Source organism: Anolis carolinensis, unplaced genomic scaffold (assembly GCF_035594765.1).
Source record: "Anolis carolinensis isolate JA03-04 unplaced genomic scaffold, rAnoCar3.1.pri scaffold_10, whole genome shotgun sequence".
Classification (NCBI taxonomy): Eukaryota; Metazoa; Chordata; class Lepidosauria; order Squamata; family Dactyloidae; genus Anolis; species Anolis carolinensis.
In genome coordinates, this window is record NW_026943821.1 from 14,497,771 (window position 1) to 14,514,859 (window position 17,089).

At 42.9% G+C, this 17,089-nt stretch overlaps 1 protein-coding gene across 1 annotated transcript; it reads right to left on the minus strand.

Annotated features, from left to right (window-relative positions):
- Positions 1 to 1,624: 1,624 nt before the first annotated feature.
- LOC103279953 (NLR family CARD domain-containing protein 3) lies at positions 1,625 to 15,396 on the minus strand. Its single transcript, XM_008117321.3, has 8 exons — positions 15,309 to 15,396; positions 14,318 to 14,648; positions 11,100 to 11,171; positions 9,963 to 10,019; positions 7,327 to 9,106; positions 5,388 to 5,474; positions 4,519 to 4,686; positions 1,625 to 3,953 (listed from the first exon to the last, which is right to left on the minus strand). The coding sequence occupies exons 2-8, from the start codon at positions 14,646 to 14,648 to the stop codon at positions 3,620 to 3,622; spliced, it is 2,829 nt and encodes a 942-aa protein (XP_008115528.2). The 5' UTR covers positions 15,309 to 15,396; the 3' UTR covers positions 1,625 to 3,619.
- Positions 15,397 to 17,089: the final 1,693 nt, after the last annotated feature.

The window sequence follows — 17,089 nt, forward strand, 5'->3', positions numbered from 1 at the left end:
ATTATTATTAATTATTTATTAATAACAAGATTATTATTGCTACAATTCCCAGGATTCCATAGCTGTAGACTATTATTATTATTATGTGGAATAATAATAGAATAATGATATAATAATATGTAATAATATTATATTATACTATACAGTAGAGTCTCACTTATCTAACATAAACGGGCCGGCAGAACGTTGGATAAGCGAATATGTTGGATGATAAGGAGAGATTAAGAAAAAGCCTATTAAACATCAAAATAGGTTATGATTTTACAAATTAAGCTCCAAAACATTATGTTATACAACAAATTTGGCAGAAAAAGTAGTTCATTACACATTAATGCTATGTAGTAATTACTGTATTTACGAATTTAGCACCAAAATATCACAATGCATTGAAAACATTAACTACAAAAATGCGTTGGATAATCCAGAACGTTGGATAAGCGAGTCTTGGATAAGTGAGATTCTACTGTACTAATATTATAATATATTGTATATACATGTAATATTAATAATAATATTATGATGTAATACAATGTAATAATTATTATAATTCACTATTATAATTGTATATTTATAATGCATGCAATACTACTAATAATATTGCAATATAGTCGTATAATATAATATATTGTATGTATATATACAGTAGAGTCTCGCTTATCCAACATAAACGGATCAGCAGAACATTGGATAAGCGAATATGTTGGATAATAAGGAGGGATTAAGGAAAAGCCTATTAAACATCAAATTAGGTTATGATTTTACAAATTAAGCACCATCATGTTATACAACAAATTTGACAGAAAAGTAGTTATTTACGCAGTAATGCTATGTAGTAATTACTGTATTTACGAATTTAGCACCAAAATATCATGATGTTTTGAAAACATTGACTACAAAAATGCGTTGGATAATCCAGAATGTTGGATAAGTGAGACTCTACTGTACTAAACTTTCCTTCCACAAAGTATTATTATTATATTAATGATATATTAATATTATTATTATTATTATTACAACTCCCTGGATTCCATAGCTGTAGACTATTATTATTATAATGTAGAATAAAAATTAAATATTATTAATATTTATTATTATTATTATTACAGTATACTCTCAGTTAACCGGCATCCGTGAAGACCAATGAACAATAGGCCTAACTAATACTATAACCCATGCTATATTATTATTGGGTTGCTGTGCATTTTCCAGGCTGTATGGCCGTGTTCCAGAAGCATTCTCTCCTGACCTTTCACCCACATCTATGGCAGGCATCCTCAGAAGTTCTGAAAGGTTTTTCTTTTATAAGTTTTGCATTTTCCTTCCTGAGGACCATGTAAACAAGAACAATATGCCAATGCAGGTAAATCAACAAGGCTGCATGCATTTTTCTCCCAGGCCCCTTTGTGATTATAATCAGAGTCTACAGCAGCTGCTTTAAGGATTATTCCCTTTAAAAAAAAAAAAAGTCAAGGTACGTGATTTACTCATCTATTATGTTCATTTCAGCCAACGATGACAGATTTAGCCAGGGCTGTTTTTGCATAGTAATTCAATCCCCACAATATGTCCGTAATGACAATCCATAGGAAAGATTAAGAGAAGTAAAACACACACACACCAAATATCATATTTCTTTAATCCCATTTAATTCCCATCATCCTTGCTGGCCTGGATGCAGGAAAGTCATGGTCTGTGGTCCCTCTTCCAACTCAGAAGTGGAGAACTGCGTCGGCCTTTGGACTGCAGCTTCCATCATCTTTCATAATTGGTTTGGATGGCTAGGACTCTTTCCCTGGCAGCATCAAAGTGCAGCCAAGATGGGAAAAGGATATTAATGAAGATCACTTGCAGCATAAGTCGCTGTGAGTTTTCCGGGCTGTATGGCCATGTTCCAGAAGCATTCTCTCCTGACATTTTGCCCACATCTGTGGCAGGCATGCTCAGAGGTTGTGAGGTCTGTTGGAAACTAGACAAGTGGGGTTTATATATCTGTGGAATAATGTCCAGGGTGGGAGAAAGAACTCTTGTCTGTTGGAGGCAAGTGTGAATGTTGCAATTGTGCACCTTGATTAGCATTGAATGGTTGACATTATCTCCCCAGCAGCACATTTAAATTCCATATGCCTCATTTGAAAAAGTTACAAAGAGAACTCAGATATTTACACTATAAAATTAATGCAGCGACAATATTGTAGCCGCCATGGATAATGTTATTGAATCCTGGGAGTTGTGGTTTGATAAGGTGGTTTGATAGGAGCCCCCAGTGACGCAGTGGATTAAACCACTGAGCTGCTGAATTTGCTGACTGAAAGGTTGGCGGTTCAAATCTGGGGAGCGGAGTGAGCTCCCTCTGTTAGCCCCAGCTTCAGCCAACCTAGCAGGTCGAAAACATATAAATGTGAGTAGATCAATAGGTACCGCTCCAGCTGGAAGGTAACAGCGCTCCATGCAGTCATGCCAGCCACATGACCTTGAAGATGTCTGTGGACAACCCCGGCTCCTTGGAATAGAAATGGAGATGAGCGCCAACCTCCAGAGTCGGACATGACTAGACTTAAAGCCAGAGGAAAACCTTTACCTTTACTAAGGCACCAGCACTTTTCGACAGAAGGCTGAAGACCTTGTAAAACTACAACTCCCAGGATTTCATAGCATTGAGTCATGAGTGGGATCAAGCTGCATTAATTCTCAAATGTAGACATACTCTGTGCGTCATTGCCTTTCAGTGCAGATCCTCAATGAACACACAGATTGTAATGGCGGCTTATCCTCCAACATGTCAGTGATAAAAAGCTTGATCTGTCAGCCAAACAATGTCAGCTTGTAGTCAACATGGCAAAAACCGTTAAAAAGGAAGAATACACAAACCAAGAAAGGCAGCAGCAGCTTGTTTTGTCTTGAACCTACTGATAAAAGCAAAGTCTCCCATCTTTTCTTCCTCCTCCTCCACTATGTTAATCGACTGCTAACAACTTCAGATTGCAGCAGCTAGAGTATCCAAGACAAAGGCAGAAAGGGAAAACCTAGGGTGTTTTATAAGCATCTGAAAACTGTCCCTGCCAAACCACATATATATGTATGCCACATATATAATGCTAAGATTCTGAACAGCTAAAACCCTCCCTTGCAGTCCTGTCCTTCAAGATAATGGAATAGCTGGGAGCGGCTAGTGATAAGACAAGTCCTCACTGAGGCTGGATCTACATTATAGATAACCGCATGTGTGTAAACCCATATAATGCAGTTCATTGCAATTCAATCTGCACTATATGAGGGTTTTTTTTTTATCATGTCAGAAGCAAACATACTGCAAATAGCTTCTGGTGTGAGAGAATTGGCTGTCTACAGAGATGTTGCCCAGCAGACGCCCAGATGTGTTACCATCCTGCTGGGAGGCTTCTTTCATGTTCCCGCATGGGAAGCTAGAGCTGACAGACGGGAGCTCACACCGTCTCACGGATTCTAACTGCCAACTTTTAGGTCAGCAGTACAGCCGGCACAAGGGTTTAACCCATTGTGCCACCTATGAGTAGACACTGATCATATAATGAGTTTGAACTGCATTATTTGGCAGTGTAGATCCAGCCAGGAGTTCATAGATTGGACTGAGTAAATCCATTCATGATGCCACCCCATTTTCCATTGTGTTCTCCTCCCTCCGAAGGAGGATGGCAATCTCTTTCTTCAGGTGCTCGGCTTTCCTCCTGGCTTCCTCACTTGCTCCTGGGTCGTCCGTCTCCACCAAAACCTCCAGGACTGAGTGCAGGGCATCCGCGTTTTTGACGGACTCCATCTGTTCCCCGTCAGCTTTGATTTCTTCCACCCAGTCCAGATACGCCTGCAGCAGCCCCATGTCGGAGAGGAAACTGCTTATGATCTTCAACTCTGGTTTTCTACCACTCAGCTCCGAGAGCACTTTCCTCCCAACTTGGCTCAGCCGGTTCCCCACAATTCTGGCAAAACAATTGAGATGAGCATCAAGACCACACATGGGAAAAGCGATATACAGACATCTATGACAGTCAACATGGTATTCTTTGTTGAGTGATGAACTAGAACTTTGGAGACCAGGTTTTAACTCTTTGCTTGGCTGTGAAACCCATTGGCCGACCTTAGCCAATACTCCCTCAGCATCAGAAGGCGATTAAGGCAAACCTATTCTGAACCAATCTTGCCAAGAAAACCCTGTGATCAGGTAGTCTTTGGGTTCCTATAGGTCAGAAACAACAATAACAACAAACAGCAGCAACATCATCATAATTTAAAATATTTAACTGGCATGCATGACACAGACCCAGAAAACTGGGCACGCTGTTTAATAATCAAATCTGCAAAATGTGGAGGTCCGACTGTTGTATCACCAGATTTCACCAAATTCTGTACTGAGTTGCATTTTGGTTTTGGTCTCTGTGAAATTTGGCCTTCTGGTTCTTGACTTCTCTCTGAAATAACTCTGTCCTGCTTGCTTTCAGGTCTTTGCACCATTATTCTACTGAAACATCAAGTGAGGGAACTCACGTCAGAAGGCGGAGAGTGGTGTTGCCCATCAGCGAATCCAGGATATTATCCAAGCCGCTGTCCGTGATGCCTGTGATATCCAGGTAGAGCTCTTCAAGGGTAGTGTTATACTGGAGAGCATCCCATAAGCTTCTCACTCCCTCTGAGCCCAGGCAGTTCCCACAAAACCTATTAGGATGTGTACATGGGAGAAAGAGAAGGAGCACAAAATTTAACAAGAGGGACCACATACAACATTTCTAAGAGAAATCCTTCTTGGTGGCTTCTCCCAAGTTATGGAACTCCCTCCCCAAAGAGATCCAACTGCTGTCTTTCTGTCAGCAAGTTAATATTTTCTTTATTGAAGCATTTCAAGTTCAAGTTCACTTTACTATGGTCAATGACCAACTCATTATTGAAGCATTTGTTTTTAGCATGTTGTGACAGATAATGTTTTTAATGGATTGAAGTTTATGTTTCACTGAATTTTATTATTTTTAAGCATCTTGGAATCGCCCAAAGCACACGTGTAAAATGCAAGGCTTGCGGGCCAGATCTGGCCCACCACATAATTGTATGCCTACGAGGTTCTCAATACCAGGGCAAGTTACATTTATACAGTCCTTATACAAGGTGGGATAAGCTGCAGCAGTTGTCTTTTACCTGATCCTAATCTGTTGAGGCCAACCTTTAGACGTCAACCTTCTAGAGCAACATACTAGAACTTTGCTCATCTAGATGTTTTGGATTTATAACTCTCAGAAACTCCAAACAGTCTAGCCAATGGCCAGGGATTTTAGGAGCTGATGTTCAAAACATCTGGCACATCCAAATGGGGTAAAAAAAAATCACAACAAAAGTTTGGGGGAGAAGAGACAGACATCACTCACAGCAGCCGTTTTACTCGACACTCCGGGGACCTCAGTATTGCAGCTTCTATTGCCGCTGCCTCCTGATCCAGGGAATTGTAGCGTATTCTGGAAACAAAGAGACTAATTCAGAATGCAAACATAGATACCCGACCTTCCCAATCTTATCGAAAGGTAAGACATTGTAGGCCCACCCTAACAGAAGTTAGACCATCTTCAGATGCCTCCATATAGAAAGGAAGAGTGTGCACCTTCCACTAGCATTGGCCCAAGATGTTTTTCTAAACGAAGACCAAAACAGTTTTTGCTCCTACTGAAGTGGCCACCACCACCACCAAAAAAAGGGGAAAGAATTGGCCTTAGGAGAGAATCTGAAGGCAGCAGGAACATAGGGCAAGCTATGGAACATAGGGCAAGCTGAGAGGTACACAGCTGTCTCCTCCAACACCTCCCTACTGAATCTCACCATTTGTTACTGGGGCCTCTTCATCTACACAAGGATAGCAATATCTCTCCCCTTTAAATACCATGGCTGCATGACATGGAATCCTGGGATTTGGAGTTTGTGCCTTAATGGGGTGAATTTTGTTGGGAATCACCCTGGACTACTCAAGTCTAAATGTAGTTAGATAGATGATAGAGTTAGATTGAGTGAATCCTTTCCCTGTTTCCAAAGCGTGCCCAAACAGGCTTTACTGTGTTTCACTCTATCCTGTTTACATCACATCCCTTACTTTGAAGTTAGTAGAAATATGAATCTTTAGGGACACTAACTTCTCATTGGTCAGAATATCTTTTATGGCCCCAATAAACTGGACCATGAGGTTGGAACCATTTTGGTTCAGTCTCTTCTCCCTTTGTTCTTCTAGCTAACAAGCATCATCTTACTGTCTCTCCTGGCAAGATGTAACTATTTAGATGTTTGTTATTTTTCCTTTCTTATTTTTCCTTAGAAACCAGTCTAGAGTAGACTAGACAGCTCCCAAGCCTTTCTATCTACAATGGAATTCTTTTTACCTGAATAAATGTTTTTGAATTTTTACTGAGACTCTGCAGTCCATTGCAATCCTAAATGGTCAAAGGCTTCTCTTTGCTCGCCCTGTGTAAGTAACTGTTGCATTTGAAAGCTTTTGCTTTTGCTACTCTGCTGCATTTTGGTGGAATCTCCCCCAGAGAGGGTTAAATTGAGTCTAACTGTTCAGAGATTACCACAACAAATTTAGTGTCCTAGCACACTTTCACCCCATCTAATGGACAGAGCCCCACATGACATCACATGACATCATGTGGCTTCCAGCAGAAGTCTCTTGACATAGCTTTCCCACAATATGGGAGGTATGAGGCCTCAACAGAAAGGCAACACTTTTCCCATGTGATGGGGAAAGCATTGCTGAGTAGGAGCTGCTCATGGGATGACAGATTCGCCCCACTGTCCCTCTCTTTTCTCCTGGATGTCAGGTAAAGCAGGATACTTTCCTTGGCCTTTACAATGAGGCCTTTAGAATTTAAAATCTGTAGGATGCAGTCATGACTATCATAACTGAATAGGGTAAAAGAGCTGCACTATGACTGCCTTACCATAGGGTGAAATGACCCTGTCTTTCTGTGGGAAGAAGGTTCAGGTTGAATCCTTGGCATCACCAAAGGACAGAAAAAGCCATGTGTGAAACCCTTTGAGGAGTGAGAAGAGGCAGATGCTACTTCATATACATAGCATAGACAAAATGGCATCCTAGTTTGTTCCTTCTCATGCCCTAAATACTTATTTCGTGGTCCTTTTTTCTTACACAGAACACCCTGCATATTTTAATTCTGTTGACAGGATAGATCTAGGAATCTAACATGCAATAGTCATTTTTACCAAATGAATTTTCAATGATAAACGTGTCAGTTGAAGTCACTAAAGATTTTGCATGTGTGTAAAGGAAGCTTGGGCAAAATTACTACAGCAGATACTCACTGCAGAGTTTCACACCGATGGAGATGTCCTTGCAGTCGCCTCAAACCTCTGATGCCCATGTTGCTGTAGCTTAAGTTGAGATTCCGGAGCACCTTCACCTCTGAGCAGCCAAGAACATAGGCCAAAGCTGCACAGTCCACCGGGTTCAAGGTTACCTTGAATAAATCCACTTCATCCAACTTGGAAGCTGCTCTCCGGGTCACTCCATCCTGACGGAGCTCTGCCAGGCAATGTAGCAAGGAAAGCAACTTCCGGTCAGATTCATATTGAACCTTGCTTCCTAACCAGTCAGCCAAAGGCATTAAAGGATCACCCGTCAGCTGTTCAGTCAACCCCTCCAGCTTGCCTTCCATCCTGGAGGTCAAGAGTCCCATGAAGAACCTGGAGAACATTTGCAAGTTGTCCCACTGTTGGGGTCCACTCAGGAACTCCCTGGTGTAGCTGAGAAGTCCATCTGATAATCCATTTGGTGAAGATAGATGCTTCTCTGTTTCTCCATTTTCTAGAGCACTGCCATCCCACCAGAGATCCAGGCAGGATGTTAACTCCTCCGCACTGGGGTCTAAAGTTACTATGGAATACAGTGCAGCTAGAAACTCTTGTATGGTCAAGTGAAAGAAGCCATAGACCTGATCATTCTCCTTGAAGAAGATCCGGTTCAAGAAGCTACCAGGCAGGTCCTGCAGGTCAAACCCAAAAGCTTGCAACTCATCTGTGTAGAATACTGTCCGTTTTCTCAGTGTGGCAGCATAGGCTAACTTGCCAAGCTTCAATAATAGATCTTTCACACCTCCCAGCGTGCAATTTGGTCTTCCTGAAGGAGGCTTGTGCAAGCGAAGGATGGTACACAGATACTGACGGTAGACCTCGGTGATGGTGCTGGGTGGAGAGGCTTCCATGGCTCCCACACAGGGGAAAAATTCCCCGAGAGCTGTGCAGAGAATGAAGCAGTAGAGGGGAATGAAGCAGAGGCTGGCTAAGCCATCATGGAGGGAGATGTAGCTGAGCACAGCTGTGGCACGCTTGTGATCCCGAAAGAAGCGGAAGAAGTATTCCTGGACATGCTCCTCCTGGAAGCCAAGGATGACAATATGACGGTCAAAGAGATCTTCTGGAAGGCTGGCAGAAGGTCTAGATGTGACCACAATGGTCGACTTGGGAAGTAATTTCCCATAGAGGAGTCCATGGACCAAATCCTTAATGTCAGCAGGCTGGTCAGATTGGCGGCATGGATTCTGGGTGTCCAATGAAGACCTGAACTCATCAAGACCATCTAAGATCAGCAAGATCTCCCCAGATCGATCCAGCAGCTCAGGGAGAACTTCACTCAGATGGGCATGTTTCTTGCGGATCAGCTCTTCAAGACTCTTGGGTGCTGTAATGAGACTGAGTTCTCGGAAGGAAAAGTCCAGCACGCAAAGGAAATCTCGGAAGGATACCCCCAGGGCCCAGTCATGGAGGATCTTCTGGGCTGCTACACTCTTACCAATGCCAGCAGCACCACTCAGCATCACATGAAGAGGTGGGGAAGTCTCGCCAGGGAGTGGGGAGACAAGCTGGGATAGGGCCAAACGGCGGGGGGCATGGAGGGAGTAGAGGCGTGCCCGGCGAGAGGCCAGATGCAAGTAGTCATGACTGGCGGAGCCAGAACGAGGGCTGTCAGACAGCAAGAGGTCGGTGTAGCGGATCTCAATGTGCCCACAGGATTCAGTGTCATCCACGTTGGTGCAAAGCTTCTCTGTCCGGGTCAGCAGCGAGCGGCGGTGGTTTTGCAAGGCAGCTAAACAGATGGCAAATGGTTTAGGGAAGAGAAGGAATTAGAACAGATCCAGAAGATCATTTCCAGAGAATCATTCAGGCCTTCAAAAGTTACATTTTGAAATATAACTCCCATAATCCTCCAACTACCATGTACAGTGCATTTTTTAGAATTCAAGTTGAAGAACCCCTTCTCCAGCATGGTCTGAGAGAATCGGGGTATTATAGTCAGGGGCCAGGCTTTCGAATAAGAATCAGCAGCACTAATTATTATTATGTACGCCAGAACTCAATTGACAGACCTAGTCTTTTGAACGTGAACAGACCCATTTGTACCTTAGAATGTTTTTATGAATGTTGATGTAAGTTAATAATTTTTAATCTGATTTATAGTGTATTGTATAATTTTTATATGCGTGTTTATTGTAAGACGCCCTGAGTCCCCTCTCGGGTGAGAGGGCGGGATATAAATGTTGTAATAATATTAAATAAATAAATAAATAATAAAAAGTACCTTTTTAAATCACTGGGATAATTCGGACTAAAACTCTCATTTGGAAAACATCTGTTGGAGCAATTTCAGAGAACAATGGGACTTTTTGTTGCTGTGTGTGTAGCATTGGCTTAGGCTGCTCCTTGCAACCTAAGTCAATGCTAAAACAAACATATCCCAGGATTTTCTTGGCAGGATATTTTTCAGAGAACGTTTACCATTGACTTCCTTTAAGGATAAGGGAGTGTGACTTGCTCAAACTATACTTGGGCTAGAAACATATCCTGGAATCACATTGGTGGGCACTTTCAAGAGTAGGGGATATTTTTGGAGCCTGGCTAAGTAAAACCGTAATAATGGGGTCATACAGTATTTTAAAAGTTACCTTTAAGTTTTCCACTCAAGCCCCTTCGGAAAGGCAAGTCTTTGCTCTGCTCCTTATCTATGAGACAGGGGAGGAATCATTGCAGGTGGAACATGTATTTCAAGGCCACAGAGAAGTTTAAGCAAAACACTGCTTCCCCACCACACACCACAATGTGGTTAGCTCTTATTCGTATCCACAAATCAAAATATCATATCCTTCAACTGTCCAAATTTGGCAGGAAACCGTTCCATTATTTCTGTCCCACATTTTTATTGGCTTTTGAAATCACTTTTCTTTTTCCTCCTCTCACTTTCCCCTTAAAAGGAGAAAGTGGGGAGAGGAGGACAGAGAAACTGGGAAGTTTGAAAAGCAGATTAAAAAGTGGTATGGGAAAAAAATAATCAGAACTGTCCTTACCAAACTGGTCTTCCATCTTTATCCAAACCACTAAAACATGTCTTACATCAGCCACATTAACAATCTACCTAACAGTGGTCCTTGGTTCCACTTTAACCTGCATGGTTAACATAATATAAAATGCTGGAGTTTATAGTTTGGTGAAGCACTAGAGCTCTCTGGCTGAAAAATATGGCTCCCTACATTGCAAATAACAGGGTCCCATTGAATGGAGCCATGGTAGTCCAGGAGGCATCACAATGTCATAACTATGCATGTGAAATGGCCCAGATCGAGCAAGACTTGACATCTTCTGTGGATTATAATATCAAGCAGCTCTATTTATTTATTGTTATTTATTTATTTACAGCATTTATATTCCGCCCTTCTCACCCCGAAGGGGACTCAGGGCGGATCACATTACACATATAGGCAAACATTCAATGCCTTTTAACATAGAACAAAGACAAACAAACATAGGCTCCGAGCCGGGCCTCGAACTCATGACCTCCTGGTCAGAGTGATTCATTGCAGTTAATTGCAGCTGGCTTGCTCTCCCGCCTGCGCCACAGCCTGGGCTAGATACCAATCATGACTAAAAACAAGATTATAAACAAATAGGTGAAACAATAACAGCAGAATGAACATCTTGCAGCCCTTGGAATGTTATCAAAGTCCCAGTAGTCCTTTCTAGCATGGTCAGTGGTAAGGAACCCTGGGAATTGATGTCCAATAGTGCCATGCGGCAGAATGACTTACCTGTGTTCTGAACCTTGTATGTTTTTCCCTTCCAAAATTTTGCAAAAAATCTGTTAGGTTTAGGAGGAGGATCTGGAAGCAAAACCAAGTACTGATTTAGAAACAATACAAGAGCTGATATTTGATCTCCTGACTGGATTATTACCCACTTCCCACCAACAGGATATGGTTGGATCTCAAATTTGGTCTTCTCTGGAGAACTTCATGTCACATTCACAATTTCAAATGACCAAAAATGAGGTTGATTTAGGACTTTATCAGATGGTCCTTACAGAGCTGGGGGAGAAGAGGGGACCTCATGGGAAATCGGGAGGTAATTGGAGGATGTGATAACTCTTCCCATGACATTTCCCCACTATCCCCTGCTTCTTCACCTCCTCCAGCTTTCTTGGGTTCCATGTCTCTGTGCTGCCAGTACCCTGCCAACACGGAGTGCATGGAGCCCCACCAGAAGTAGTCCTGGCACTCCATGCCTTCAGCACAGAAAAGCAGGGAGAAGACACTTCTCGGCCTCAATGTGACGAGGTCCTCATTCCTTGTGGCCTTTTCATTGTGAGGTCTGGTTGTTTCAAGGGGCTCAGTGCAAAAAGGAATTGAGGGGGTCAAGGACTGAATTGATCCTACAAAATGTTTTGTGTGGCCATCAGCTACACAATTTCCACATCTGACCTATAGGTTAGCTGTGAATCACGGTGGGAAAGGTTAAGGACTTGGATGTTTCAGCAGGCCTTTGGAGATACAGTCATTAATTAATCAGCCCCAGAGGGTTTTTAATAATCTATCCTGTATTTATTATGATTTTACCATTTATGTGTTTTAAATGCATTTTTTTATCCTGTGTTTTTGTTTTAATTGATATATTGTATTACTGTTTTATCTTTTTATAGTGTGATTTGTATTATGTTGCCTATATTTTGTCCTATGTTGTTTGGGCCTCTGCCCCATATAAGCCGCCCCGAGTCCCCGCGGGGAGATGGCGGCGGGGTATAAATAAAGTTTTTTATTATTATTATTATTATTATTATTATTATTATTATTATTATTATTATTATGTTCTCCCTAATCAAAAAATCCAAAATACTCCTAAAACTGAATTTTTTTGCTACCAGTCACCCACTTGTACCTTTTATGTGTTGAGCTTATCCTAGAGTTTTGAGGGGAGAAAAGGAGAGAACTTATGAAGCAAGAGGAGTATTTTCCCCTCTCTTCCCAAATATTTTGTCAAAAACACAGAAAATGAGCTGATAGCAGGCCAAACATCTGGAGTGCCTACTTTATTTATTTATTATTTATATTTACAGTATTTATATTATTTATTTATTATTATTATTTATTACATGCATTTATACCCCGCCCTTCTCCCCAAGGGGACTCAGAGCGGCTTACATTCTGCCACGAGGGCCAGCAACAAGTATACTATAAAACAAAACAATTAAAACATGATAAAAAGTATACAAAAATTAAAACGCTGCAAGGCAGCGATATTGCACCATCCTCAGTCATTCAATACTGCTACAATTACAGATTTGCGACCCGATTACATCAGCCAATGAGCTTATTCGCTGAATGCCTGGGCGCAGAGCCAAGTTTTTAGTTTTCTTCTAAATCCCAGGAGGGATGGGGTTTGCCGATATCACTGGGGAGGGAGTTCCACAGCCGAGGAGCCACCACCGAGAAGGCCCTGTCTCTCGTCCCCATCAGCCATGCCTGCGAGGCAGGTGGGATCGAGAGCAGGGCCTCCCCGGAAGATCTTAAGGTTCTAAAGGGCTCATAGGAGGAGATACGTTCGGATAGATAGGCAGAACCAGAACCGTTTAGGGCTTTGTAGGTCAAAACCAGCACTTTGAATTGGGCTCGGTAGCATATCGGCAGCCAGTGGAGCTGGCTTAGCAGGGGGGTTGTACGCTCCCTGTAAGCCGCTCCCGTTATTAACCTGGCTGCCGCCCGCTGCACCAGCTGGAGCTTCCGGGCCGTCTTCAAAGGCAGCCCCACGTAGAGTGCGTTGCTGTAATCCAGCCGGGATGTGACCAGAGCGTGGACCACCGTGGCCAAGTCAGACCTCCCAAGGAACGGGCGCAGCTGGCGCACGAGATGGAGTTGTGCGAAGGCTCTCCCGGCCACCGCTGAAACCTCAGGCTCCAGGCTCAGTGATGAGTCCAGGATCACCCCCAGACTGCGAACCTGCGTCTTTAGGGGGAGTTCGACCCCGTCCAACACAGGCTGTAACCCTATTCCCTGTTCAGCCTTGCAACTAACCAGGAGGACCTCCGTCTTGTCTGGATTCAATTTCAGTTTATTGGCCCCCATCCAGTCCGACACAGCAACACAGGACCTGGACAGCCTCCTTAGTGACAGGTGGGAAGGAGTGACAGAGCTGGACATCATCTGTGTACAGATGACATCTTACCCCGAAACTCCGGATGATCTCTCCCAGCGGCGTCATGTAGATGTTAAACAACATGGGGGACAATATCGACCCCTGCGGGACCCCACAGGACAATGGCTGTGGAGCCGAGCAGGCGTCCCCCAGTGACACCATCTGAGATCGTCCCTCCAGGAAGGACCGGAGCCACTTCTCACCTTGAAGGGGACTCAGAGCGGATCACATTATATACATATAGGGCAAACATTCAATGACCATAAACACATCGAACCGAGACAGAGACAGACAGACGCAGAGGCAATTTAACCTTCTCCTGAGGGGATGATCGGTTCTGGCCACAGGAGGGAGCAGCTGCTTCATCATCCACTCTGACGGCACTTCCTCATTCCAATGTCGTAAATTAGTTAAACTTGTCTCCCCACTTTTATAAGTGGTACCTTATTTCCTACTTGATAGATTCAACTATCTTTCGGGTTGCTAGGTCAGCAACGAGCAGGGGCTATTTTTTATTTTTTAATTGACTGGTGCTCACCCTGTCACGGGCTGGCCTCGAACTCATGACCTCATGGTCAGAGTGATTTATTGCAGCAGGTTGCTCACCAGCCTGCGCCACTTTGTAAATGGGACTTGTGTAAATAGAGTAAGCTCTCTTTTTTCAGACTGAGCTTAGGATGGCCAGTGGTGGTCACTGGATGTGCAACTTACCGGTAGTCCCTTTCCTCCATCTCTCATTCACTGTGCATATACAAATATAGGAATTCCTAAATTTGGGCGGGAGGGGGGTTTCCTTAATCCAAAAAACCTCTGGTCCCAAACATTTTGGATAAAGGAGTACCTGACTGGACTGGAGAACGTTCTCTGTTTTGATCTGCAGGATAATATGTTTGCAGCCAGTCCTGCAGCTCAGTGCAATAGTCCTCACGGAGCTCCTTCAGCTCCTCCAGGAATTTCTGGCTCTCCTCGGACTTCCTGCTGACCCTCTCCAGCAGTGCAATGACTTGGTTGGACTTGGGGAGTGTCTCCAGCAAGGCAAAATACTCTGGCTGGGTGAGGAGCTCACAGTCCCGGAGCCGACGGAGCAAAGGAGCTGGGTTGGGCTCAGTCCAGCGCAGAAGTCGCTCCCGGTGCTCCTGGATTAAGAGAGTACAATTTGTGGGTGCAGCCATCTGGAAGAGAGGGAAAGAGAAGATCACAGGATGACACAAAAATGTGTGTGATTTAGGGTTTTCAGTTTAGATTCTCAAAGGGTAAGCCTTGATACCATGATAACTAGAAGAAAAGGAAGAGGCTAACATGGGGCACAACCACAGTGATTTAAAGCACCAGAAATTCCTGTTGCTGTTCTGACATATTTTATTTTAGATCTCCATACCCGCTTTGAATATTTTGTGGCAAACTATTTTATGCCAGCTCCCCAGGTTGGTTTATTTTGATCCAACATAAAATTTGAAAGAACGGGGACAAAATCAGTCTGAATGTACACTAAATACACACATAGACTGTGCAGGAACGTTTTGTGTAGAAATTGGGTTTTTTAGTGCAGAAAATACATTTTCTGTGCAAAATAATATGATGTTGTGTTTGTGTAAGCAAATTCACTCTGAAACTGCTATGTCTGTTTTTCTTCTAGGATTCTCTTCATTCTCTCACTTGATATTTCTCAACCAATTCTTGAATATTCTTTCTATTCCTAGTGCGTCATGGGGGGTGTCCCAAATAGGAGAGCCTGATAATCTAGACTATCTTACACCATTGTCTATATGTGGACTCTTTCCCTGGGTTTTTCTCTTTCTGCAATACCTAGTCTAAGATTGGAATCTGCTCACCAAGACCCTCAGGATTCCTTCAAGAGCCAAGGATGGGAAACAAAATCTTCATGGAGCAGTTGTCAGAAGACCTGTTGAGCATCTTCCTAAAGAAATACAAAAGAAGTAAAAAAAAAGTTAAGTTCTGAAGGTCTGGTGCCAGTTGAGAAGAAAACTCAGGACTCACAACCTCTGAGGATGCTTGCCAGAGATGTGGGTGAAACATCAGGAGAGAATGTTTCTGGAACATGGCCATACAGCCTGGAAAACTCACAGCTACCCAGTGATGATGGGCATGAAAGCCTTTGACAGCAAACTCAGGCAAATCTGGCTACCAGTATTAAAAAAACTCTAAAATCAAAACAGTAGATGGGAACCAACACTCTGAGGGCAGGGGACAGCTAATGACTGAACAAAGGATGCCCCCAGGCAAGAGACAAAACCTTTCCAATGCTAATTAGGGTGATTAACTGAAACATTAATGCTGGCTCCCAGTGACAAAGGACTCTTGCCACACCCTGGACTCTACACAGATATATATTCTTTCCTTTCCTTAGTTTATCCATACCTCTAAACCTCTGAGGATGCCTGCCATAGATGTGGGCGAAACGTCAGGAGAGAATACTTCTGGAACATGGCCACACAGCCCGAAAGACATACAACAACCCTGTGATCCCGGCCATGAAAGCCTTCGACAACACATCAAACTCAGGACTGCTCACTTTTGAGAGGCACCTCACACAAGGAAGAACAAATCATTCTGCCGTTCAAACTCTGCATAGTAATTTAACTGTCTGAGCGCTTTCTAATGTACTTGTAGAAAGACAAGGAATTCACTGTTTTGAATGTGTTGTTTTGCAATGACAGTTTCTGATTTCTGATTGACTCTGATTGACTCCAGCAAAGGTTCAGAGAACAGTACAAAGACCAACAAAACATGCCCCCATAAATATCTTTGAGCATTACAGTAGAGTCTTACTTATCCAAGCCTCGCTTATCCAAGCCTCTGGATTATACAACACATTTTTGTAGTCAATGTTTTCAATACATCATGATATTTTGGTGCTAAATTCGTAAATACAGTAATTACAACATAACATTACTGTGTATTGAACTACTTTTTCTGTCAAATGTGTTGTATAACATGATGTTTTGGTGCTTAATTTGTAAAATCATAACCTAATTTGATGTGTAATAGGCTTTTCCTTAATCCCTCCTTATCATCCAAGATATTCGCTTATCCAAGCTTCTGCTGGCCCGTTTAGCTTGGATAAGTGAGACTCTACTGTATCTACAATTGAGCCTTATTTTCTTCTCATGCTAATAGGCTTATAGGTTAATAATAATCAACTAGCAAAGGACAAGAGGGATCCTCTCGCCTCTGCAGGAGTTTGCCGTATGCCAAGCGACTGTGGACAAGTCTGCATAGCAAACCGTTATCATAGTGTAGTGTGAAAGTGTAAATGGCTGACCATCCTGAAGCTACCAATCCATAATTACATTGGGTTAAATATAATAACAGAAAGGGCAAGCTGTGTTTTTCAGAAAATCAGTAGTGAAGCGGGGCAAATTCTCCCTCATGTCAAATAGTACAAGTTTTGCTTCTAATAGCAGGATTCATGATGTGAGGGTTGTTATGTGGGTCAAAGACTCCAAATTGCTTCCTTCATACAGAGTTGGATAGGAAGGAACCCTGCTGCAAGTTTGTATTCGGAGCCATTCAAGAAAAGATATATAAGCCTATTAATGGGTCTGTTCCATTAACAGGCAAAATTTCCTTGGGGTAGTCCTTCAGCTCAGAT